The sequence below is a fragment of the Oncorhynchus tshawytscha genome, linkage group LG32, assembly GCF_018296145.1.
Source record: "Oncorhynchus tshawytscha isolate Ot180627B linkage group LG32, Otsh_v2.0, whole genome shotgun sequence".
Classification (NCBI taxonomy): Eukaryota; Metazoa; Chordata; class Actinopteri; order Salmoniformes; family Salmonidae; genus Oncorhynchus; species Oncorhynchus tshawytscha.
In genome coordinates, this window is record NC_056460.1 from 9,722,190 (window position 1) to 9,746,017 (window position 23,828).

At 46.3% G+C, this 23,828-nt stretch overlaps 2 protein-coding genes across 2 annotated transcripts in view; both read left to right on the forward strand.

The window, feature by feature from the left end:
- Nucleotides 1-7,834, forward strand: part of LOC112230310 (regulatory-associated protein of mTOR) — a 242,324-nt gene extending 234,490 nt beyond the window's left edge. The window contains 6 exon segments of the mRNA XM_042310765.1: nt 552-658; nt 2,003-2,130; nt 4,040-4,126; nt 4,357-4,473; nt 4,744-4,873; nt 5,138-7,834. Of these exon segments, the coding sequence (XP_042166699.1) occupies nt 552-658; nt 2,003-2,130; nt 4,040-4,126; nt 4,357-4,473; nt 4,744-4,873; nt 5,138-5,206 (638 nt within the window). The 3' untranslated portion in view covers nt 5,207-7,834.
- Nucleotides 7,835-9,587: 1,753 nt separating this feature from the next.
- Nucleotides 9,588-23,387, forward strand: pecam1b (platelet and endothelial cell adhesion molecule 1b). Its single transcript, XM_042310604.1, has 17 exons — nt 9,588-9,776; nt 9,903-9,926; nt 11,251-11,535; nt 11,737-11,894; nt 12,056-12,179; nt 12,447-12,719; nt 13,125-13,406; nt 14,123-14,404; nt 14,581-14,856; nt 15,855-15,956; nt 16,059-16,089; nt 16,532-16,614; nt 19,389-19,439; nt 19,573-19,665; nt 20,912-20,968; nt 22,078-22,103; nt 23,074-23,387. The coding sequence occupies exons 1-17, from the start codon at nt 9,701-9,703 to the stop codon at nt 23,179-23,181; spliced, it is 2,331 nt and encodes a 776-aa protein (XP_042166538.1). The 5' UTR covers nt 9,588-9,700; the 3' UTR covers nt 23,182-23,387.
- The last annotated feature ends 441 nt before the right edge of the window (nt 23,388-23,828 follow it).

Genomic DNA, 23,828 nt, shown 5'->3' on the forward strand with positions numbered 1-23,828 from the left:
TGACCCGCCAAGCCGCGCTCCTTAACACCCGCCCGCTTGACCCGAAAGCCAGCCGCACCAGTGTGTCGGAGGAAACACGGTTCACCTGATGTCCAGGCCCCCCCCCCCGGCTAAACCCTCCCCTAATCCGGCACTGGGCCAATTGTGCACCGCCCTGGAGGAGTGGGTCTTTTAATCTCAGCCTGTTGTGAGTCACAGGGTTGGCAACCATCTGAAAGGCTTTTTGTCCACTTCCAAATCGTCCCCTAGCCCTCTAACCTTAGGGTTGGATAGTTATTAGTGATATCCTGATGGCTGGTGTCAGACAGTGACCTTTCATTTGACCCACAGTTGACTCAGATGGTGTGTTTCCTGTTTACATCCGCCAGTCTGAGTGTGTCTGAGAACTCTTGGCAGATGCCACCAGAACCCGTGCTCAGCTGGTAGACCATACTTCAAACTCCCAGGCATTGACAGCTGCATCATGGTCAATGATAACCACTGGTTTCTGCCTGTGTGTGTGCTCCCTTGTAATCTGTCTGTGTGTGTGTTACTAACCGGTGTCCTCTTAGGTGCAGGCATGGTGGTGGACTGGGAGCAGGAGACGGGGCTGCTGATGACTTCTGGAGACGTGAGGGTCATCAGGATCTGGGACACGGAGAGGGAGATGAAGGTCCAGGTGAAGAGAACACAGTGGTTCATAACTAGCCTGTTTATCGATGGCAATGTTTTTGAAATGTCACAGTTGCCTATTGCACGTCCATGATTTCTCAGGGGACAAACCTCAAATCCAATAGGTCCATTGGGAGGGTTATGACATTCTGTGGGACTGTGGATACTTTCCCCTGCTTTCTTACGTATCGGTTTTTACAGTGCCTTCAGAAAGTATTCATACCCCTAGACTTGTTCCACATTTTGTTGTGTTACAGACGGAATTTCAAATGGATTCAATTGAGATTGTGTGTCACTGGCCTGTGAGGTATTTCACAAAGTGGAATTATGTTTTTAGAATGTTTTACATATGTATTTTTTAATTTTTTTAATGAAAAGTTGAAATGTCGAGTAATTATTTAACCCCTTTGTTATGGCAAGCCTAAATACGCTCAGGAGGGAAAATGTGCTTAACAAATCACATAATAAGTTGCATGGACTCACTCTGTGCGCAATGATAGTGTTTTACATGATTTTTGAATGACTACCTATCTCTGTACCCCACACATACGATTATCAGTCTAGCAGTGTATTTCAAGCACAGATTCAACCACAAAGACCAGGGAAGTTGTCCAATGCCTCGCAAAGAAAGGCACCTATTGGTAGATGGGTAAACAACAAAGCAGACCTTGAATATCCCTTTGAGTATGGTGAAATTATTTATTACACTTCGGATGGTGTATCAATACACCCAGGCATTACAAAGATACAGGCTTTCTTCCTCACGCAGTTCCTGGAGAGGAAGGAAACCGCTCAGGGATTTCACCATGAGGTCAATGGTGACTTTAAAACAGTTAGAGTCTAATGGCTGTGACAGGAGAAAACTGAGGATGGATCGATAACATTGTAGTTAACTCCACAATACTAACCTAAGTGACAGAGTGGAAAGAAGGAAGCCTGTACAGAATAATGTACATTTTGAATTCAGGCTGTGACGTAACAAAATGTGGTATAAGTCCAGGGGTATGAATACTTTCTGAAGGCACTGAATGCATCCTGGTATTCAGCACCTGGCTCAACATTATCGGTTGTATTTCCATTCAACCTGTTAACCCTTTATTGGACAGACAGTAGTATGGTAGGTATGCGAGCCCTGCCCTCTCTCTGGCTGTATTGACGGCAGAACCCAGACGACGTTCTCCATCAGTCAGCTGTAGATGTGATTTGATCGAGTTGTTAGCCAGTTACTCCAAGTTTAATGAGCGCCGTGACAACCACAACGTTCGTTATGTCATGGCAACGACTATGTGATTACCTTTTAAACAATTTTTTTTTTAACATTGCTTGAACTAATTGTGTGTGTGTCTACCAGGACATCCCAACGGGGGCCGACAGCTGTGTGACTAGCCTATCATGTGACTCACAGCGGTCCCTCATCGCAGCGGGGCTGGGCGACGGCTCGGTCCGCCTCTATGACAGGAGGATGGGCGCCAACGAGTGGTGAGTGGTCGCGCACTCTCACACACGCTCACACAAACGCAGACACAAACTTTTAATGCTGCCTCCACACCTTGACTTTCATAAGGCTTCAACAATGAGAATCATCCCTGCAACGCACGCAATTATTCTGTCTAAAATGTGACTGGAGGTAAATGTGAATGGGCTTCTAATCTTCCTAATTCATTACTAATCATAGGGTTGCTTATTCCCAGTAGCACAAAGAGGAGCTGTGTGTCTTAATGTTTGATGAAGCGCTCATTAGCATCGGATATATTTTATGCAGGAGTGCTTTTTTTTAAATCCCCTTAGTTATCATCAGACACACTGTAAAATCGTATGAGCAAAGCAAAATAGGTAAAGCTGTTAATCATTTTTTTCTTAGTCATCTCATATACACTTACCAGACAGTTTTAGGTACACCAATCTAGTACCGGGTGGAACTCCACTTTGCCTCCAAAACAACCTGAATTCTTCGGGGCATTCTCCAAGGTGTCGGAAACGCTTCACAGGCAGATTGAGTCCTGCTGTCCGAGATGCCGTTCTGCACACCACTGTTGTACTGCGCCATTATTTGTCTTTGTGGTCCGCCTGTTAGCTTGTCATTCTCCTTCAACCCCTCTCATCAACGAGCTGTTTTCGCCCACAGGACTGCCGCTGACTGGATGTTTTTTGTTTGTCGCGCCATTGTCGATAAACCCTAGACACTGTCGTGTGTACAAAACCCAGGAGGGTGGCCGTTCTGAGATACTGGATCCGACACGCCTGGCACCATGATCATAACACGCTCAAAGGCGCTTAGGTCACTCTTTTAGTCCATTCTGACATTCAATTGAACAGTGACTGAATGCCTCGATGTCTGTTTGCCTGCTTTCTATAGCAAGCCAAGGCCATGTGACTGACTGACTCTGTGGGAGCGATCCATTTTCGTGAACGGGGTGGTGTACCTAATAAACTGGCTGTTTATTTTATGACTCATAGCACTGTCATTTCATTGAGTTGTTCATAAAGTGATTTTTGCTATATTCATCTGTGGAGCTCCCAGCTCTCCTGCCACATCCTGCATCCACACGGTCGTGTGCATCTTCTAATGCCCCCCCCCCTAAAAAAAAGAAAACAGGGCAATTAAGCCATAGTGTCCCATAAATCTTTAATTAATGTTAATTTAAGTGCTTCCCCTCAGGCACTGAGACTGTAGCACCCGTTCCCTATGTGCTCTCCTTTAAAACCAGTAGGGGGCTAAGCAAACACACGCATCACATGCACACTCAGGCACACACACACAATCATGCACACTCTTACACAGAGTGTGTCACTATTTTCGCCAAGGGAACAGGGATAGGCTTTGGTCCTCACTTTGGTGTTCTGTTTGCTTCTTACTGCTGGCCCAGGGTCAGATTTTGTTTTCGACTTCTTAAAGCTAGGATTTGGGGTTAGGTCATCTAGAGCATGGATCTGTGCTTAGGGGCAACATTCCTCCTCAATCTTCAATCACAGTGCCTCAGTCACACAAGGATGCTGTTACCATGGAGATGGGCTGTCCAATAGTGCTTATACCCATGTACTTAGGGCGACACCCAATGGCCATATACACACACTACAGCCTTGCTTACTGTTTGGGGTTTTAGGCTGGGTTTCTGTATAGTACTTTGTGTGACATCTGATGTAAAAAGAGCTTCATAAATACATTTGGTTGATAACATAGACTCCGTTCAACACAACGGCACTGCTTTAAATTCTCTAACACCGGTCACTTTTACACTGTGTGGCGTCTTGCATGTTGATAACTGTGTGGGAGTCCCTCCACCCACGCTGCATACTTTTCACATCTCCCTCTGTCCCTCCCGTGAACAGTGACACGGTTGTAGGTGGACTAAAGTTGATGACGCTTTTCCTCTCTGTCTCCCCACAGTCGTGTGATGACGTACCGGGAACACTCGTCCTGGGTGGTCAAGGCCCACCTGCAGAAGCAGACGGACGGCAAAGTCATTAGTGTCAGGTAGTGCTCGTTGATGAGTGATTTCAACGGTTGATTGGTTGATTGGATTATCTCTGTGACGGTCGGGTGTCCCGATATGGTCGAACAACTACTCTTGACTCTCTCACACGCTCTAGTTCTCTCGCCCGTCTGTGGCCCGGTCCAAGACCAGCGGCCCCTACTTCCTGTAGATCTAAATGGATGTGATGACATGTCATGTACTGTTTGGACTCCTTCGTCCTCCTCCCCAGTGTCGATGGAGACGTGCGGTTCTTCGAGCTGCGGTCGCCGGACTCTGTGAACGTGCTGCAGACGGTGAAGGGGTTAACGGCGCTGGACATCCATCCGCAGGCCAACCTGTTCGCCTGGTGAGTTCACAGGTTTACGGCACGTGGCAGGAAGGGCCTTCATAAATGGTCTAAACCATAGAGTTCGTTAGAGGACTGTAGGTGGGTGTAACCCGTTTTAGCCCTCTATCAAACTCTTTGGTCTAAACTCACTTTGAGGAATTAGACGTGTGAAAGGTGGGGGTGGGGGGGTCTGACGATTTAAACGTTTTGCTACATTTGGTCTAGCAGCTATGAAGCTAATTTCTCACTCTTTCCTTCATCCTCTCGTTCTCTCCATCCTCTCCTAAGTGGATCGATGAACCAGTTCATAGCCGTGTACAACTCCAACGGTGACGTGATCAGCAACATCAAGTATTATGACGGTTTCATGGGCCAAAGGATCGGGGCCATCAGCTGTTTGGCCTTCCATCCCTACTGGGTACTATGGCATTCTTACTCTCTTCATTCGTAGTCTGAATCCCAACTAGATAGCGTAACATGGGAACTGTTTGGAGTGAACGAGTTGGAATTGCGTGGGTACAAGGAGTTATCCCTATGTCTCTTAAACTATACTCTGCGAAACCTACTAAACTGCACATGTCGTTTCATCACACCTAATTACACAAAATGATTTGGAAAAGGAATGTTTTTACACCTGTCTTTATGCGTCTGTTATATTCTCTCTCTTTCTCTCTCCCAACAGCCCCACCTGGCGGTGGGCAGCAACGACTACTACATGTCCATCTACTCAGCGGAGAAGAGGCTCAGATAACCCCAAACAACCCCCCTTGAACTTTACCTTTGACCCCTGACCTCTCTCCCCTCGGAGCCAGGATGTAAATGACTTCTAATGTACATATGCAATTGTTACCACCCCTGAATGTCCTATAGTGATGGCTGCTGACAAACTCATGTTATGATGTTGACTTATATTATTATTCTTGATCGTTTTATTCAAATTCTTTATTATGAAGCTATTGATTGTAGACTTGGCAGTGCTGAGGAGCGTGTATATTTAATTGCGTGTATGCAGAGATGAATAATAGGTCTATTTTAAAGGTTCCAGCCTTGGCTGGGGGAGACGGGCGGTGTCGCTACCTGAATGACCTCTACATTTACCTTTCTATGACCTCTATGCATCGGGGTCAAGAGGTTATCGAGAGATAGACAATACCCTCTCTCACACACGACTCTGGGCCTGAAGGCTGTGGCTCACGGACACCCGCACAACCCTTATTGAAGCCCCCCCCGCTGTAGCCAGTAGACTTGCTCTCACTGTTCGCTCACAAGATGGCGGACTACGGGCGCTTCTGGTGTGTGAGAAAGTGAAATGTAGAACAGAGCACAGATGAGCCCAAAGTTGGCCCACTGCCTTGGACACAAACCCATGCCCATACAGATGTCCACTACCATGCTATACTGTAGGACTAACCAGACCTCCTTGCATCCCTGTGCCCTCGCCCAATTGTTCTAAACTCACCAACCTTTGCCATTCATCTCCATTGTCCTATGCCCACAGGCTTACCCCGTGTCCTTAGTGCAATGGGTGACTACTGCTCAGCTCTAATCCCAAGACTGATGCTACCTGTCTGCCCTACCTGCAAAGCAATAATGAATTAGCTTGGAGCTCTCTACAGCCTCCAAGCTTCTGCTGCTCCAGACCCCCTGTCCCCCCCTGTCCCCCCACTCATCGGCTGAACCATACCCGCCTGAGAAGCCCCAGCACTGGGAGACATGGAGCAGTTTGCTGGGGTCCTGAAGTATCGATTCCAGAGTCCTGGCTGAGGCCCGCTTGGCCCATCCCCAGTCTTTCCTACAGACCCCAGCCAGAAGCACTCCCAGGCTGGACAAGAAGAAACACAGCGCCCACTGCATCCCCGGGGGGGTGGGGTTCTGCTGCTACTTTTCTGCATCCTCGCACACAGGCTTATGAGGACTGTAAGAACTGTGTATGGACTGTCCCCAGGCAGCCCTTTCCCCTGTGTGCCAACCTTCCACCTGCTATCCGCTACACATTTTGGAGAAAAGTCTGGCAATTTTCTTCTATCTTTGTTTGTTTTTTTCTTTTAACCTTGATTTTATTTGCCAGCCGTGTTTGGTTTCTTTTAGCGGAAAGGGAGTTTCAAGAAGATTGGGATAGAGAAGTTGGGTCAAAAAACAGGAGTGACTTCAGACCTTTGTGTAATACAGTGCACTGGTAAATACACAGTAACGCTCCATAGCACTTCTTCAGTTCAGTGTCTTTGTTGTCAAAAGCCACAGCTCTCCTGTCAACCTCTAACGCTAGCTCAGGTACCTCATGAGCCACGAGATACCCCATAATACTGCGCCGTCTCTGCGTGGTAGACTCACAGAGGTCTGACGTTACTCTTGATATGACGAACTTAGGATGGTCAAAATCAGTTCAGTGAGTCCGGAGGTGCCTTTTTTTTTTTTTTTTTTTTTGTAACACGGGTTTACCCTTCTGGTCAACACTCGCTCCAAGTGCGGTATCGCCATTAAGGTGCCTCTATTAGGGGTCGCTTTTTGGGTTTTCTCTGTATTACCTTCCTGTTTTTCTTTGATTTTTTTTTTTTTTTTTTTTTCCCACTTTTGTAATTTTATATATTTTTAATTTGCTGGTGTTTGTTTTCCTTGGACCTCAGTGGGATGGTGAGATGGGAGAGGGCTGTTTCTCCCCCTTTCACAGACGCTCTCGCCCACACGGTGTCTCTCCTCGTACAGTACTTCCCCCCCCTGGACTCTCCCCTCACCTTTTTGCCTCTAAAGTCCTCAGCTTGGCTTTCACCCTAGAAAGGAATGGACAATAATGCTTTGCCTGTGGACTGAACCGGTCACGGTAACCGGTAACACATGCCATGCATTCAGCATAAGCGGCTGCGCACTCTGTCATAACCAAGCCTCACTACGCTCAGTAGCTCCCCCTGTAGGGTACGGAGGAGGTACTGCAGCCTTCACTGCTATCACTGACACCTACAGCAAAAACCCCACAACGCTGTCTGTCAGCCATGCTCAGAATCACATCTCTAGTTATCCTGCTTTGAGTTTTAACATTTTAGATATGGAAACAAAACTAAACTTTGAAGATGTAGAAGGAGAAATTAAAGCAATCAGGTGTTTCTCTGTGACGGTAGACTGCTTTGCTGACTGGTTTATAAGGCGGGAGATGAAGTCAGTCAAATAAACCAAATACACAACAACACTAGTTTTCCTGGTGATTATTTTATTAAATTTTTTTGGTTTGTGTTTTCATGTTTGTGTTAATGTTCATGCTCTCGTTGTGGAGTTCTACATGTATTGTGTAAAACAAATGTGTCTGCTATTGCGTCACAATATTTGTGTCGTCATTACCATATCGGTTGATCTGGAATGTTTTCCTTAAATAAATAACACTTTTATCAGGCATATTGTCCTTCTCACCAGACTGCTTCAAAAAAATCCCCTGAGGAGTGAGTGTCTTGTGTGATGTGAAAATCAGTCCTGATATGAATTTCATAGCAAAGAGATGATTCAAACATTTTTCATGGACTTAATTAAGCCTGAGATTTGAGGTGCTGCTTGCTACATTTTGTTTTTCATTCTGAATCCTTGTATTTATTATTTGTTTGGTATTTCATGAATATTCTGGATAAAATCAGATCCGGGGCTGTATTCAATCCGTATCGCGGAAGTTCAGCGTTACAGCGTGATTGAAATTATATGGCAGTGTTTCTACTCACCATAAATGCTGCATATCCTCGGCTCAATGGGAAATGACCTTTTACAATTCAATTGTGCAATCTGTAACACTTCAGCGAGACAGATTGAATAGAGGTCTTAACTTTGTTAACTGTTTCTCTGTTTGCCGTGACATTGGTTTGTCTATGGTTAAAGGTCAAGAAAGCCTCGGTATAAAGAGAGACCTTTTAATTGATAACAACCAATGATACTTGCCAGCTAGCAGTCCCTTATCGGAGTTTAGACATGGAATAGAATCCTACTGGTCTGGAAGTACAGATAAGTGTGCCTTAGCTCCTTCCTTGGCTCCAGTTAAGATAAGTCCAGTCTCTCACTGTCTTGTGCAATTGGATCTCAGGCACACAAAAGAAAAAGTTAATTTAAAAGTAATCCAAAGAATTAGAGAAATCTAGTTTTTCAAAAGTATCTGATTACAATATTTTTGCTGGTAGTGTAACAGGTTAGTTTGTTTTGTAATCAGATGAAATGTAAGTGATTACATGTAATCAGTTAGTCCCCAATCCTGCTTTTAAGGGGGTATAAAGAGGTTGCTGATTCTTGAGCGAAAAAATTCATGGACACCTTTCTGTTTTCTCAATGACATTCAAGTCAGCATTGAAAAAAGTGCAAGTTTGAGTCTGACCACAAATCAGAGACCGTTATGATGACACCAAATGCCTTTGATGTATCCTTTTTGTCTTCTAATGCCTCTTAAGGGGAAATGAATCCAAAGTAATCAGATTACGTTACTGAGTTACTGTAATCCAAAAGTTAAGCTGCTTTTTACAATTTTGAACAGGTAACTAGTAACCATAACAGATTACATTTAGAAAGTAACCTACCCTGCCCTTAAGAAATTTACATTTTTGTCATTTAGCAGATGCTCTTAACCAGAGTGACCAGAGTGCATACATTTTCATATTTATATTTTTTTATTTCATATTGGTACAAATGTATGAGTGGTATATCGTAGTAAAACTGTTTTATTTTGTTCTAATAAGTTCATCCAATAAGGTATATGTCTGGCAGTAGTTAAAACAATCAAAATCGTAACTAGGATCTTAAGTTAACAGTAGTTTGACAGCTTTGAAAGGCATGCTGTGATTTACGACAGTGTAAACCCTCAAGAAACCGGGTCTCCTGAGCATAGAAGCAAAGGTGCCCCTCTCCATGTTGCCCCATAATACCTGCAGAGGCCCAGACACTGGGGGTTGGGGGGGGGCAAAGGTTATCTCCTGCTTACTGCACCCTAAAGCATGCCGAACAGTGTCTATGACGACTCACACGGCCCAGAAAGAGAACATTCCAAAACAGCAAAACGCCAGCAGCTCACATCCTGAGGAAACAACAGTCACTTCCTGGCAAATTAAGCCAAGTCGAGGGCTCTGCTCGCTGTGATAACCAGGGGCCAGGCGTCCCACTCTGTGGCCGAGGTAGAGCACCTCCCCTGTCCTCTCCCTCCTCCCCTCCCACCACTGCCCCCCAGTCAATCCTCAGCCTCCTAACCTCCAGTCACTCCAGTCGCATCAGCCTAAGACAGCCACCACCAATGTGGGAGCCCCAGCAGCCCTCTGTCAGGATGGTCACCCGACTACTACTGCTAACCTCCGCACTCCTCTCCACCTGTAAGGAAGCTTGATAATAATCTACCTCTGGGAGGGTTTTGGGTTGGGTGGGGAAATAAGGAAGTTTGGATTTTCTTTACATTTGATGTACTGTTTTTTATTTATTTTTCCCTCCTCTTCGTCCAGGTCAAGCGGTGGAATCGCCGGCATGTAAGTATTAAAGTGTTCTTGAGGAGATAGGATAGGATAAAATAGGATAGTCAAGAGTGCAGTGAATGTAGTTTTCAAAACGGGGAACTCTTGAGTGTGTTTCAGGTTTTTCCTTTGGAGTGGTATGTACATTCTGCTATTTTTTTTTTCTCCTTTCAGTGAGAATGTGTGTGTTCGTAGATAGTGTGGGCTTTGGGACTGGACGTTCTTTCTTATCTACTTCTTTCTAACGCTACGGACCTGTTTTACTAAGACATATTTTTTTCTGAGAGGTGACCGATATACCCTAATTGTAGTATTAACACAGGTAAAACTACTGACACACTGGAAATACCATAAATGGGAATCCTATGAGAATGGTGCCTGGATCTTGTTGTCTTATCAGTGTTTTCACTCTTTTCGAGTCTGAGGTTGTGGAAGGCTTTGGGAACTCACTTGTTAGCAGTGTCACACGCCTCCTCCTGTTAGGATAAGGGGAAAAGCCCAGCACTGGGCAGAGAAATGAGTTCAGCTAGCCAATGGTAGAGATGGACGCCTTATCCCGACCATGCCGAGATGAGCAATTCTGGGCTTGGAATAGCAGAATACCTCTATTCTAAGCAGGAACGTTGACTCATTGGCTTTGCCAAGACTAGTCAGTGGTCACACAGCCTTTCCATGGGGTTCCGCTATGGCTCGTGCCCTGGTTGGCACTACCCTCTGCCCTCCTATCAGTGGTTTTCCCCCTCGGTCGCGCCGGGCCCTGCTGAGTGACATTGGGTGGGGACGGCGGTATCTAAAATAACGGTGGGTCCCCTGAGAGGGTGTCTGTTTGTTTAACAAAATGCCTTTCCTTCCTCTGGTTGGCGGGGGCCTGTTTACTGGGACGTCCCCCTCGGGACAGGAGCCACCCGGACTGTGGGTCTCAACCTGACAGACTGTCTGCACTAGGCCCCACTGGGAGGCCCCTTATCTGGAGAAGCACTCTGTGGAGGACACTCTGTGGGGGACAAATGTGGGAAAACAGTTCGCTATCAGCATGCGCTGAATCAAAAGACCTCTTGTGGTGTTTTTGTTGAGGGTCTGTGTTTATGTCCAATTCATTGGTGTGTGTGTGATTTCATCTCCTGAGTATGTTAGAGCTGGAAGATGACTAGCTATATAGCACCTTGATATATTGCACTGTTCTCTTACTATGGAGATATATTTTTTTGTCTTCGTGAACAGATTCATGCCACTACAAGGTTGTGAATTCACTAAATAATGTGCTTCGGTACAAGATCACACAGGCTTGTGCTCTAGGACTTTGATCAGTCAGAGCATTGACCTTGAGTTCTTTCACCAGTGTTCACAAGTGTCACCCTGACTCTCGAGCCCAGCAACGCCGTCTCCCAGGGTACCAACGTGACGGTACGCTGCCAGGCCTTGGTCAGCAGCTCTGGGTTCCTGAACCGTAAATACACCATCTACAAGGACAACACCGTGGTGTACACGGAGAGCATCACCACCGCAGAGGACCTCATCTACTCTCTCCGCATGGCCAGAGTGGCCAACACTGGGAAGTACAAATGCAAGGTGAACATACCGGGCAAGGAGCTAAGCAGCAGCTCTGAAAAACTGACTGTGACAGGTTGGTACTCTTGTCAACTCCTCTCTGTTGTGGACTGAGAAGGTTTTGCAAGTTCAGCATTTCACTGTGGTGTTTTGCACCTGCCGCATGTGACCTTGTTGTCCTGCATGAATGTGGTTACTTGTAAACTCTGTGTCCGCGGCATGTGATTTCCGTCTGTGCGTGTCCTGCGTGCTTTGACTAGTACTCGTGTCCACCCAGGCCTGCAGACGCCAGTCCTCAGCGTCGACAAGCGCGTGTTCAGCGAGGGAGAGGAGGTGACCGTTGGGTGTAAGGCCCCTGGGGAGTCCGGCGCTATCGTCTTCTACTTCTACAAGGACTCCAAGGAACTCTACGAGGAGAGGGTCGACGCCAACCATGTGTGTTAATATTGAGTGTGCTTGCTTAGTTTTTCTTCTTTTTTTACCTCTTCTACAAACTTATTTCTCAAACATCAATACTTCAGGTAGCAAGCACACGTGTTTACTTTAGGAAATGTCATTTTCTAGTTAACATTGTTGGTGTTATTATGAACAACCAGGTGGAGACTAGGCTGCGATTCAACAACGCTGGCGACCACAGGCTACACTGTGACTACAGGGTCATACTGCTGACAGACTCGGTCCCGTCCAATGCCAGCAACAATGTGGTGGTCACTGTAAAAGGTGAGTGGAGCCCAAAAACAGAACATGACGGTGAACATCACGGGCCGGTTTCCAAGACACAGGTTAGACCTAGTCTTGGACTGAAACGCACATTCAGAGATTCTCAGTTGAACTACCTTTTTAGTCAAGGACCCTCCTCTTGTTCTCCATCTCAATTCATCTCGAATCATTTTAACCATGTCCGAAGCTGAATAGAATGTGTCTGGGAAAAGTCTCTTGGTTTCAACCTTCAGCTTCCAGACCAATTTTCCTCGTTGTGTTCTCCAGAGCTGTTCATCACACCTGTAATCTCTGTCCGACCACACGGATCAATGATCATCGAAGGGGACAATCTGGACATCTCCTGCAGTGTCAGTGGTAACCTCCAGAACAGCTCTGGGCTCAAAGTCTTCCTGTCCAAGGGACCGACTCTGCTGAGTTCTGGTCAAAGTAAAGCCAACCACAGCATGAGAGCCCTGGCCGAGCACTCTGGGGAGTTTCAGTGCTCTCTGGAGGTGGGAAATGTAGTCAAGCGAGCGACGGAAAACGTGAGGATTACAGGTGAGTGAATGGATTTTACAAGGAATCTGAAATGTAGAATGTGGTGTTAGCTGTTGAAAAAAGCTGATTAAAAAAATCTATCTGTTCTATCAGTTTATAACCAAGTTGCGGCTAAGGTAAAAAAAAAAATCTGGTGAATTTTCCTTAAATTCCTAGGTTTTCCAGAAATCCTGGTTGGAAGACTCCTGGAATCAGGAGCAAATAAACAGGAAAACCAGAATCCTCCAACCAGGATTTTTGAAAAACCTGGGCAACCCTATTCACAGTTAAAAAAATGTTTTTATCAACCTATGATGCTTATCAATGTTAATCACAACATTCCTCGTGGATGTTCTTACATGTACTCAGCCTCCCAAGAGTGTTGAGTAATCAATGTTTTTTTTGTTTTTTTTATTCACACAACAGAACTGTTTTCCCAGCCAGTTCTGACCATGTATCCGACAGAGGTCTTTGAAAGGGAGAAAATCACGTTAACCTGCAAGAGTACCAACTACTCCTCTGACAGAATCAGCTCTTCGGATGTGAAATACTCCATTTACAAGGACAATTACACACTGACGCCAGGCAGCTTCAATGGGATATACGTTGTCCCCGGGGTGGTACCAAACTCGAGTGGGATTTATTCATGTAAAGCAGATGCCAGGATGATCTCCAAGTACAGTGCAAAGCTGCCTGTCCAGGCAAAAGGTACTACTACAGCCCATAAGGCTTTTACGTGTGACCCAAAGTAAGTCAATCTCACTTGTCTTTGGTCAGTCCCTGGATGGGAGACCAAATGCTTCTGGAAGTGGTGTTGGAAGGCCAGTAGGAGGCACCCTTTCTGTGGTCTAAAAAAAATATATATATATCACAATGCCCCAGGGCAGTGATTGGGGACATTGCCCTGTGTAGGATGCCATCTTTTGGATGGGATGTTAAACGGGTGTCCTGAGACTCTGTGGTCACTAAAGATCCCATGGCACTTATTGTAAGAGTAGGGGTGTTAACCCGGGTGTCCTGGCTAAATTCCTAATCTTGCCCTCATATCATCATGGTCACCTAATCATCCCCAGCTTCCAATTGGCTCATTCATCCCCCTCCTCTCCCCTGTAACTATTCCACAGGTCATTGCTGTAAATGAGAATCAGTCAACTTACCTGGTAAAATAAGGATATGCATAAGGACATACTGATAACATGTATGGATGCAGTATATGTCACAACAATATGATATTAAAGGGGAACTCCAATCGAAAATGGTTCTTTAGGTGAAATTTCAATCTTGACTCCGATACTTTTGAGTCGAAGTTTAGTCATACGTGTAGCTGCTAAGTAATGTTGGTGATGTCATTGGACGGTAACCTCTCCACATTAACAGTCCATTTTGTCATTTCCGTCACTTTCCTTGTTCTATTCATTCTCCAGTTCTTGTCAGTAAACCGGAGATCACGGCCATTGGCAGAGTGATCGTGGGAAAGCCCTTCCAGGTGCGCTGTCACTCAGACCGAGGCAGCCTACCCATCGAGTACACCTTGTGGAAGAAGTATTCTGAGGTTAACTCGACCACCGTGCAGCAGCCGCACCATCAGGCCATCTTCCCTGTCACCGTCCAGCACTACAGCGACATGCAGGACTATAAATGCGAGGCGCGGAATAACCCCAAAATCGACACGGTGGTCAGCAACAAACTCAACACCACAGTCATAGGTGAGCCTGTTGAAGTGTGGAATACATAATATATACATAATGCACATCCATGTTTCATTAGATTGCAGCATTATTGGACCCTTGTTATTTAATCATCAGAAATGCCTTCAGAAATGCCTTCAGAAATGCCTTCAAGTGTCGTCACACCACCTCACACTATTCACTCCCTCTCCCAGTGCCTCTGTCCAATCCAGGACTCAGCGTCGTCCCAGACCTGTTGGAGGTCACCGAGGGAAATGAGATGTACCTGATCTGTGGGGTGGAAGGTTCCCCGCCCGTCACCTTTAAGTGGTACCGACGTGGGAACGTCCAGCCGCTGTTCACCACCACCTCAACCCAATCCAGCGCGTCCCACCGGATCAAGGGAGTGGGGAACGAGCACAGTGGCACCTACTACTGCGAGGCTATCAACTACGCTAACATGGTCCGGAGTCAGCCAGTCACCGTAGATGGTGAGAGTTATGCATACACACACACACTCTCTGAGAAGATAGATGTGTGTGCGTGTAAGCACACACACATGTACAGTGATGATCAAGGCCCTACTGGACTTATCACAATAGGTTGAGAGGCATACAAACACCACACTCCACCATAGAGTGCACACATTTATTTACTGCTCTTACTAGATGGAGAAGTCTACATTAATTGGCGTTCACAGTACCACTTGTGTAAAATCTAAAGACCCTCTTTGAACCAGCAGCGACAGTTTTGCTCTTCTCACAACACTGTTCGGGGGCTGCTTCAGTGACAGCTGACAAGTTTACTTCCGTCTGATCCCTCCACACCAGTGCCTGCCAGCAAGGTTATCTGACCCCACTATCAACGAGCTCCTCTGCTGTGGCTGTTGATGATCATGAGCCACGCTAAATATCCCCCGCCGCTAAGCTAACCTTGGCCCGTAGCCACTCTGCCCTCTATGTCCTGTGGTGTGGTTAGCGCCGACGGCTAACGCAAGAGCACAGTCAAATCCGGATGCTAATGGCGACGCGCTAGGCTCCCATGGGTTGTGACTCCTCAGCAAGACGTGGCTAGCACTCATTAGCCAGAGCAATTAGACCCGGCCTTCTTTCCCCCATAGTGGCACGACGGCAGCTACAGTGGCAAGGCAGAGGATGGGGAGGAGAGGGGAAATGAAGGGAACACTTAAGTTCAGACCCCGAGAGGGATCACTTAATGAAGGGATCACTTAATGAAGGGAACACTTAAGTTCAGACCCCAAGAGATGGAAGCCGATGACTCTGAACTTTGATTGACTTCCTCTCTCTCTCGTTCAACCATCCTTCTCTGTCCCCTCCACTCTGTCCTCATCTCCACCCATCCTAACTTTCTTTTAACCTTTACCCTTTCCCTCTCACAAACACCCTGCCTACCTCCCCCCTCTCCCTGCATCTCTCTCTCTACCTCTCCCTCTCTTGCTCCCTTCCTCTCTCTCTCTCTCTCTCTACAGTGAAAATGGCAACGTGGAAGAAAGGTTTGATCGTGGCCTGCTGTCTGCTAGTGGTGGCTCTCCTAGCTCTCGCCTGCGTGCTGCGCTACAATTCCAAGAGAGGTAGAGAGACCTACAGTCCCCCAGCAACACAGGCCTTTGCTGGTGTCTGACTATGTATGAGCCTCCTCTTCTCTCTCTCATCCCCTTCTCTTTATTGTATAGGTAAAAGAGAGAACGCAGCTGAACTGTCAGTGTGAGTTGGCTTGCCTATTTCCTAAGTCGTTTTCTGTGACCGTGGCTGTCTAGGATGATGGCATTAGCTGGCGCCAATGGTTTTTGTACAGTGCTTAGCACCATGCTGCCACGTACAGCACAGCCAATGGGCCTTAAAGGGATAGTTCACTCCAAAATGAAAAGTTTGTCAGATGTTTTCAGATCTTGAAAAAGTGGTCTTTTGACAAGATGCATCCATGTCTCGTGGTATCTGTTATGTAGATCCGGCCATATGCCTCAATCGCAAATAAATGTGAACGATAAGCACCTTTTCATTTTAGGTGTGATCTGAAAACATTGAACAACCTTTGATTTCATATTGAATTAACTGTCCCTTTGATGCGCTTTAAGGGTCCTAGAATTATGAAATTATCTCTTGTTGTGTCACTGCCAACGTTGACTTTATGTTCACCATTTCTCAGAAAGCCTTCGAGCCCTAAATCAGATGACTCTCTAACAGTGAGTCTTACCCACAGCACTATGGAGGTTTATAACCCGCCCGAAGGTAGCCCGTTTTCCTACTCTCCCCTGTGTGTTTCCGTCTTGACCTATCGTCATGCTTCGAACCATAACCGACGTTCAACTGCCCAAGTCCGTTTCACCCCCTCCCCCATCCGTGTGTTTCATTTCATGCTAGCCGTTAGCATGCTAGCTGCTTGTAGCATGTTGGTGTTCAGAAGTTGTCATCCTAACATCAGTCGATACCATGACACCCATACTGTGTGCATGTAAGGGTCTCTGAGGGGATCTTAGGTGACTTCTTAACTCTCTGCATTTCCTCTCCTCATATTTTCCTGTTAGAGGAACAAAAATGCATCGTCTTACCGTCCAGCTGTAGACATCCTGTGCAACTTAGAATGCATGAGAGAGGACATGGCAGAGAACTTGCTGTGTGTGTGTTTAGACAGGAGAAGTAGCTTAGTTCCTCATACAAATCGATGCAGGTCTTAACAATTGATGTTTTACTTCAGCAAACATGCCTCATTAGATGTGCAGATTCTGCAGTGGTTGGCAGGATGTAGCTAGCCACAGGGTAGCTGTGTTCAGTAGTGATTGTGTCAGGTGTTGAGTGTTTGTTGAGAGTGGCCATATCATCTTATTACAGACGCAGCGCCACCCTTTGACGGCATGGAGGGGAGAGCGACCAATGGGACGCGAGATAGTGTGGCATCACTTCCTGCTGGCATCAGCAACAGGAGCAGCTACAGTCTCCCTGCAACAGTGTAGAGAAACCCAACAGAGGGGAGGGACTTTTTTGGTTTGAACAGAAAAAGAACAGACATTTTGCACCACTTGGTTGAATAAAGGGATATATGGGATGAAAACCAAGGATAACAACAATTGGAACAATGGCTCAAACAAACAATATCCCCACAGACATTTTTAGAGAGGGAAGAATGGCCAAAAATGTCTTCCTTTGAGAAAGTATGACGTATTTGTTATGTGTTGTAGATGTAATATCAGAGGGTACAGGTGTAGTGGACACAAGATGGCCGACACCAAGGGGCTTGTTGCCAACATCAGTCCCAGTGACAGACAGTTGAACTGGCCCTATTGCTCCCTCTCCTCTCCTGCTGCTGTCTGGAAGAGCTGTACTTTCCTGTCATTATCAACATACTGTCTTTGTCCTGTGTTCTCACCTCACTGTGTCTGCCTGTCTGACTGCATGTCTATCGAATGATGGAACTAGCCCATTTGTCTAATAGTCTGTTTGTCCAAAAACAATGTGCGCATGTCTAAATGCATAGACCTGATGCTGTATATACAGTACACTAGACAATCATCAATAGAAATGTGTGTATATATTTTTGGTTTGGTTAATTGATTGATTTTGAAGAAGCACTTCTAGAATAAAACTTTTTTTTTTTTAGCAATGTGTCAGTACTGTGCATTTTGTTTTTCAGAGATACCGTGAGCTATCAATGAATGTCTATAATGTGTAGCTACACTAGAGTATACCAAATATTACCACCTGCTATTTCCATGACATAGACTGACCAGGTGAATCATGGCGAAGGCTGTGATCCACTTCAAATCAGTGTAGATGAAGGGGAGGGGACAGGTTAAAGAAGGAAGCCTAAGCCTTAAGACAATGGAGACATGGGCTGGGCACGCGTGCCCTTCAGAGGGTGACTGGGCAAGACAAAAGATTGGAAGCGCCTTTGAACAGGGTATGGTCGTCGGTGCCAAGTGCAACGGTTTGAGTCGAGGACTTGCAGCGCTCTGCTGGGTTTATCACGCTCAACAGTTTCCCGTGTACATCAAAGAATGTTCCGCCTTCCCGAAGGACATCCAACCAACTTAGAACAACTGTGGGAGGTATTGGAGTCAACATGGGGCCGCGCATCCCTGCGGAACGCATTCGACGCCTTGTAGAGTTCACGTCCGGATGAAGTGAGGCTGTTCTAAGGGCAAAAGAGGGGAATGCAACTCGATATTAGGAAGCTGTTCTTAATGTTTTGTGCACTCAGCTACTTAGCCAGTATATGTAGGCCATATTTGGTGGTTTATCAACCATCTTAATATGTTGGCTAAAGTTATTTTAAGTTGCAACACCCTAGTTTACTAGCGAAGGCTGCCTTGAAGGAATACTGAAACAATGGCGTCTGTGTGGAATTTCCTATGTGGGCACCAACCATTTATAAAACGGTGTTTGTTAAATAGTGGACTTGGGGGGGCAGACTGTTTGTTTCAGGCCAGTCGAGTTTGAATGCAGGCAGCAGGTGGAGGAAATGAATCGCTTAGGCCCACTCTGAGGTTCAATAGAATCTGAGGTTGCATTAACGAATGGGAAGTTGTAACGGGATGTTTTTTTTGCAGGGAGCTATTGTGTTCCTGCTGTTTACCAAACAGTCGCCAGTGTGCGTAAGGTACCGGAACAGCTCTGTGGAAATCAAAATGGAGACCTGATATCCACTCCTCGTTTGTCACAGAATGTTCTCTGGCGGTGTTCTGATCGCTCAGCAGCCTGTTAAAGGCTCCAATCACTTCTAGAAAACATTTGTGGGGGAATTCTAATTCATTCACACGTTGGAATAATATTCAACTTGTGAAACAATAGACATTAACTGTCTACTAAATGTTTTACCTCGCCTCAGAACTTTCCGGTTGGCGTTTTTAATTTAATAGCACCCCAAGTCACAATTTCCTGTTACACCTAACAGTCATTTGACTTCGCTGGGCAGTAACTTCCCTGGGAATTTTGGATCTTTAGATCTCCTGGTGTGTGTCAGGGAGCATTGCTTTATGTCTGTGTGTATCTATGTGTTTGTCTTGTAGTTGGAGTGGATGCTGCTGTAAGTGTCTGGAGCGAGAGGCCGGTAGACCCAGGTGAGACCAACAGAGTACCTGGGTTTATGACCGAAGTTGCGTATGGACTTCGAGCTGTGTTGTCTAAAGTCTGCCTCTGTCTTCTTGGGCTGTTTTGTGTGATGGGATCTGTGTGTATCTTGTCCTGGTGCAGGCAGTGACGGGGAGAGCAGTGCAGCGTCTAATAATGAGCCTGATGTGGAGTACACGGAAGTGGTACACCGTCAACCAGTGGACCCTGCCAGAGGTGACCACACACTCTCTCTCTTTCTCTTAAACACTCACACACACACACACTCTTTCTCTTAAACACTCACACACACACACACTCTCTCTCTTAAACACTCACACACACACACACTCTCTCTCTTAAACACTCACACACACACACACTCTTTCTCTTAAACACTCACACACACACACACTCTTTCTCTTAAACACTCACACACACACACACTCTCTCTCTTAAACACTCACACACACACTCTCTCTCAAACACTCACACACACACACTCTCTCTCTCAAACACTCACACACTCTCTCTCTCAAACACTCACACACACACTCTCTCTCTGAAACACTCACACACACTCTCTCTCTCTCTCAAACACTCACACACACTCTCTCTCTCTCCAACACTCACACACGCCAGTTTTTCACTCCGGCTACCTTATTCCCTTTATCTTGCTTCCCTTTTCTACCACAGCTCTCCCTCTCATAGCTCTTTCTCTACCTCTTCCCGCTCTCATTCTGTCCCTTTACTCGTTTCGAATCATCACTAGAGGGCTTGCTTTGCCATCATTATTTCAGCTAATAAGACTCAGCACCACTTCCTGGGGGGGGGGGTCTAATTATCCACAATTAAGTCATCTCCATAGTAACCTGTGTGATAACCATGGTGATCAGGCTTAAAGAAACATCTTCTGGTGAATAAACAGGAAGGGCTGAACTAATTGCCAGGCTACTCTCTATGGTACCAACCCCCCTTGATCAGTATACTCTGTTGGCCCCCATGGGTTTGCGATGGCAGTTGGTTGGGCTTATCCTTAAGCAGGGGCGCGACTTTGGTTTTAGAAGTGGGGGGGGACATAATATTTATTTTATTATTATCCAGTTGGATCAACATTCCAAACAGCCTACCCGACTGCTCGGAGGCGTCCGCATGGCCCTGAAGCACCCCGTTGCCTCATTTTCTATCACATACCAATGATAAAACTGATGGAAAAATAATGCAAATTCAGAATGTGGGGAGGGGGGCATGCCCCCGTCCCCCATCCCCAGTGAAAGTTGCGCCCATGTCCTTAAGTATCCAGTACAATGATTTGCCAAGAGATGGGGAGCATCTGCTAAGAGATGAGGACAAGTAAATGTGTAACAGTTGTAATACAGGGATATGTGATGATGGTTATCTAATGTGTGTGTGCCCATGAGCAATGTTTAAGTGTTGCAATTGTGAAACATTGTTTCACTATTTTGTTTCTATCTTTTTGCAGCTCCCCTGAGAAAAGGCACAGAAACGGTGTACAGTGAAGTCCAGAACTCCCCAACAGGTGAGGGCACCACACTGTAAATGTGGTTAACACTTATAAAGTGCTTTGAACTAGGGTCTCAAAACACTTGACGTTGCCATGGGGATAACTCACCTCATCCACCAGCAGTGAGTGAAAGGAGGTGGAAGGGTGAGGTGTTCATTACTGTATCCAGAACTGCTGGAACAGCCGGGTCTGTATGAAGGTGACCATTTCCTGCTGCTAGCAAGAAGTTCCTGTTTTTAGAACACGATCCAAGTTGAATTTGTCAGTTAAGCAGCCCATGGTGGAAATGGACCTTTTATCAACCCAAATTGAACATACAAACACGTAACATACCTTTTTGTTTGTAACGTTCTCATCTCTGGTGAATTGGTGGGTGTTTGGGATGAGGGTGGGTGTTTGGGATGAGGGTGGGTGTTTGGGATGAGGGTGGGTGTTTGGGATGAGGGTGGGTGTTTGGGATGAGGGTGGGTGTTTGGGATGAGGGTGGGTGTTTGGGATGAGGGTGGGGATGAGGGTGGGTGTTTGGGATGAGGGTGGGTGTTTGGGATGATGAGGGTGGGTGTTTGGGAAGAGGGTGGGTGTTTGGGAAGAGGGTGGGTGTTTGGGAAGAGGGTGGGTGTTTGGGATGAGGGTGGGTGTTTGGGATGAGGGTGGGTGTTTGGGATGAGGGTGGGTGTTTGGGATGAGGGTGGGTGTTTGGGATGAGGGCAGGGACTGCGCTTTTTGCTCTTTTTTGGCATAGTTATACCCCTGCTGTGATAAAACAATGGGCTCTGCTTCAAGGGAACCAATGAGTCAGCAACTAGGCCTGGTCGTCATAACTGTCAAATGAGTCATCATGATGAATACATTCAGAGAATGATTATTATTCAATGCCCTCAGAATGTGGTCTAATGAAAGAGGGAAAGGGAAGGTGATATGCACATCCTGAACTTGAGAATGCTGGGCTAAGAAATGGTCCACACCAAGGAATGAGAGGTCCTCTAACACTGGGGAGTAGTAGTCTGTCGTTCCTTTGTCAAATGAGAGTACACACACACACAGAGACACAGGTTATACACTGTCATCTCTGTAATGGTCTAGAGCTTGTTCTTTTTCCCTGATTCTGTGTCTTGTGTTCCCAGGTGCACCTGGTGACCATTATGACTATGTAAGTACAGCTTGAGTCTCAGTGTCTTATATTTTTACTGCCTGTGACTGTGAAAACAAACGCACACGGCTAACACAGTCCGTCACCACAACTGATCTTTCCTCCAGCCCACAAAAAAGGGTGAGGAGTGACAGAATGAAGGCCACAGGGCGCACCTTCTCCTCCTTCCCTCTCTCCCTCCCTCCTTCCCTCGCCCAACCAGCCCCAGTCACTCTGTGGGCTGAGGCTCTTGGGTAGTAGTAATTTCACTGGGTAGGAGAGAGAAGCTGCGGTCAGAGTTTCCAGGCTAGAACAAAGGGATTTTGGGCTGGGGCTTCCTTCCCTATCGCCCAGTGAGATCAGCAGCCAAAGGCCCAGGCAAATTGTACCTCCATGCACAGCTCAACCTCAACCACCACACTGTCCTCCTCTGGCTACTCACCAAGACACATCAGTGATTTACAGACAGCCCATTACAGTCCACACTGTTTGCCCTTACTTGGAGCTGAGAGGACTAAGGCCGGGTTATCTGTTTTGAAGGGGAATTTGACATAATGAGTCAGGATATGACATGATGGTCTACACTTAAGACAGTTAATTCACTCCTTGATATAAAAGGAGGAGCAGCCAAGATTGTGGTGAGGTGGTTTTTGGTGATAAAGGAATTTCATTGCGTGTTTTTGAATGTGTGCAGCTACCCCTGGAGAAATATAGTTTTCGTATTCTGTGACGCCTTGGTGAAATACAGTGTAGTGTTCTGTGAGGAACACTTTCAACAGTTGACGGATGTTTCGCCTGCCTTGAGAGAATCCGATTGTGTTCCAATGTGATGGTAAAGAGTTGCGCTGTAACAGTTTGGATTTGGGTTGCGTTATGGTGTGGACTTGTCTGCGTGAGGTTAGTTACGGTGTTGACTTCCATTGTGACAGTGTCTAACATAATTGACACTGTTGTGTGTCAATATTCAGGGGGATCTCTGTTGTCTCAGCAGGGTTCAGTGGAGTACGCCGATCTCAACGGTGACCAACCGGAGGTCAACCAGGCCCTGCTGGAGGTCAATCACCAGGACCACCATGACCTCCCAGTGCCTGTGGAGTAAAGGTTACCTCTGATCCCAAGGCGGCCCCTCATACTAGAACCACAAACAAAATTATCCCCACCTCTGCCCCCCGACAGTAACCACAGTCCTTATTTCAATATTATTCTTGTATTCTGTACATTTTCCCAACTAGGAAAGTTGACTCATGTACGCTGTAGGTATTTTTGCATAATTTTATAGCCAAATAAAATCACAAATCCTAATTAGGACTTAGTTCTGTCATCCCTTGTAGACTCTTATCTTTGTTTACTTTTACGTCACGTCTCATGACCATAGAGGGTGCTCCAGAGTTCAGTGAGCCTGGCCCCTCCCCACAGTTCTCTTTGATGTCCTAAATGGACAGCATGACCGTTCCGCTCTCTGTCGTGATGGCAAAAAAAAAAATCCCCCTTTTAGACTTCCGTTGCAGTGTGAGTGGACTGATAACCTCCCTACTGTCACTAGACTGGGTCCACACCCAAACCAGGGCACACTCCAGTAGGGCCATCCCTGAATCACACTATGGAAATAACTATGGGAGAGAAAAAAAAGTGAATGTAAACAGAGGACCTGCCCGTCTCCAGCTGCTCATCCTGATGGTATATGGTGTCTGTGATGTTACATCCTGCCAGGCTGTGTCCAAGTCTGTCGAAAGTTGGCGGGAGACA

Coding starts and splice junctions, on each gene's coding strand:
- pecam1b (XM_042310604.1), top strand. CDS start 9,701: ATGTGGGAGCCCCAGCAGCCCTCTGTCAGGATGGTCACCCGACTACTA. Junction 13,407..14,122: donor GCTGCCTGTCCAGGCAAAAG/GTACTACTACAG, acceptor TTCATTCTCCAG/TTCTTGTCAGTAAACCGGAG. Junction 14,405..14,580: donor ACTCAACACCACAGTCATAG/GTGAGCCTGTTG, acceptor TCCCTCTCCCAG/TGCCTCTGTCCAATCCAGGA.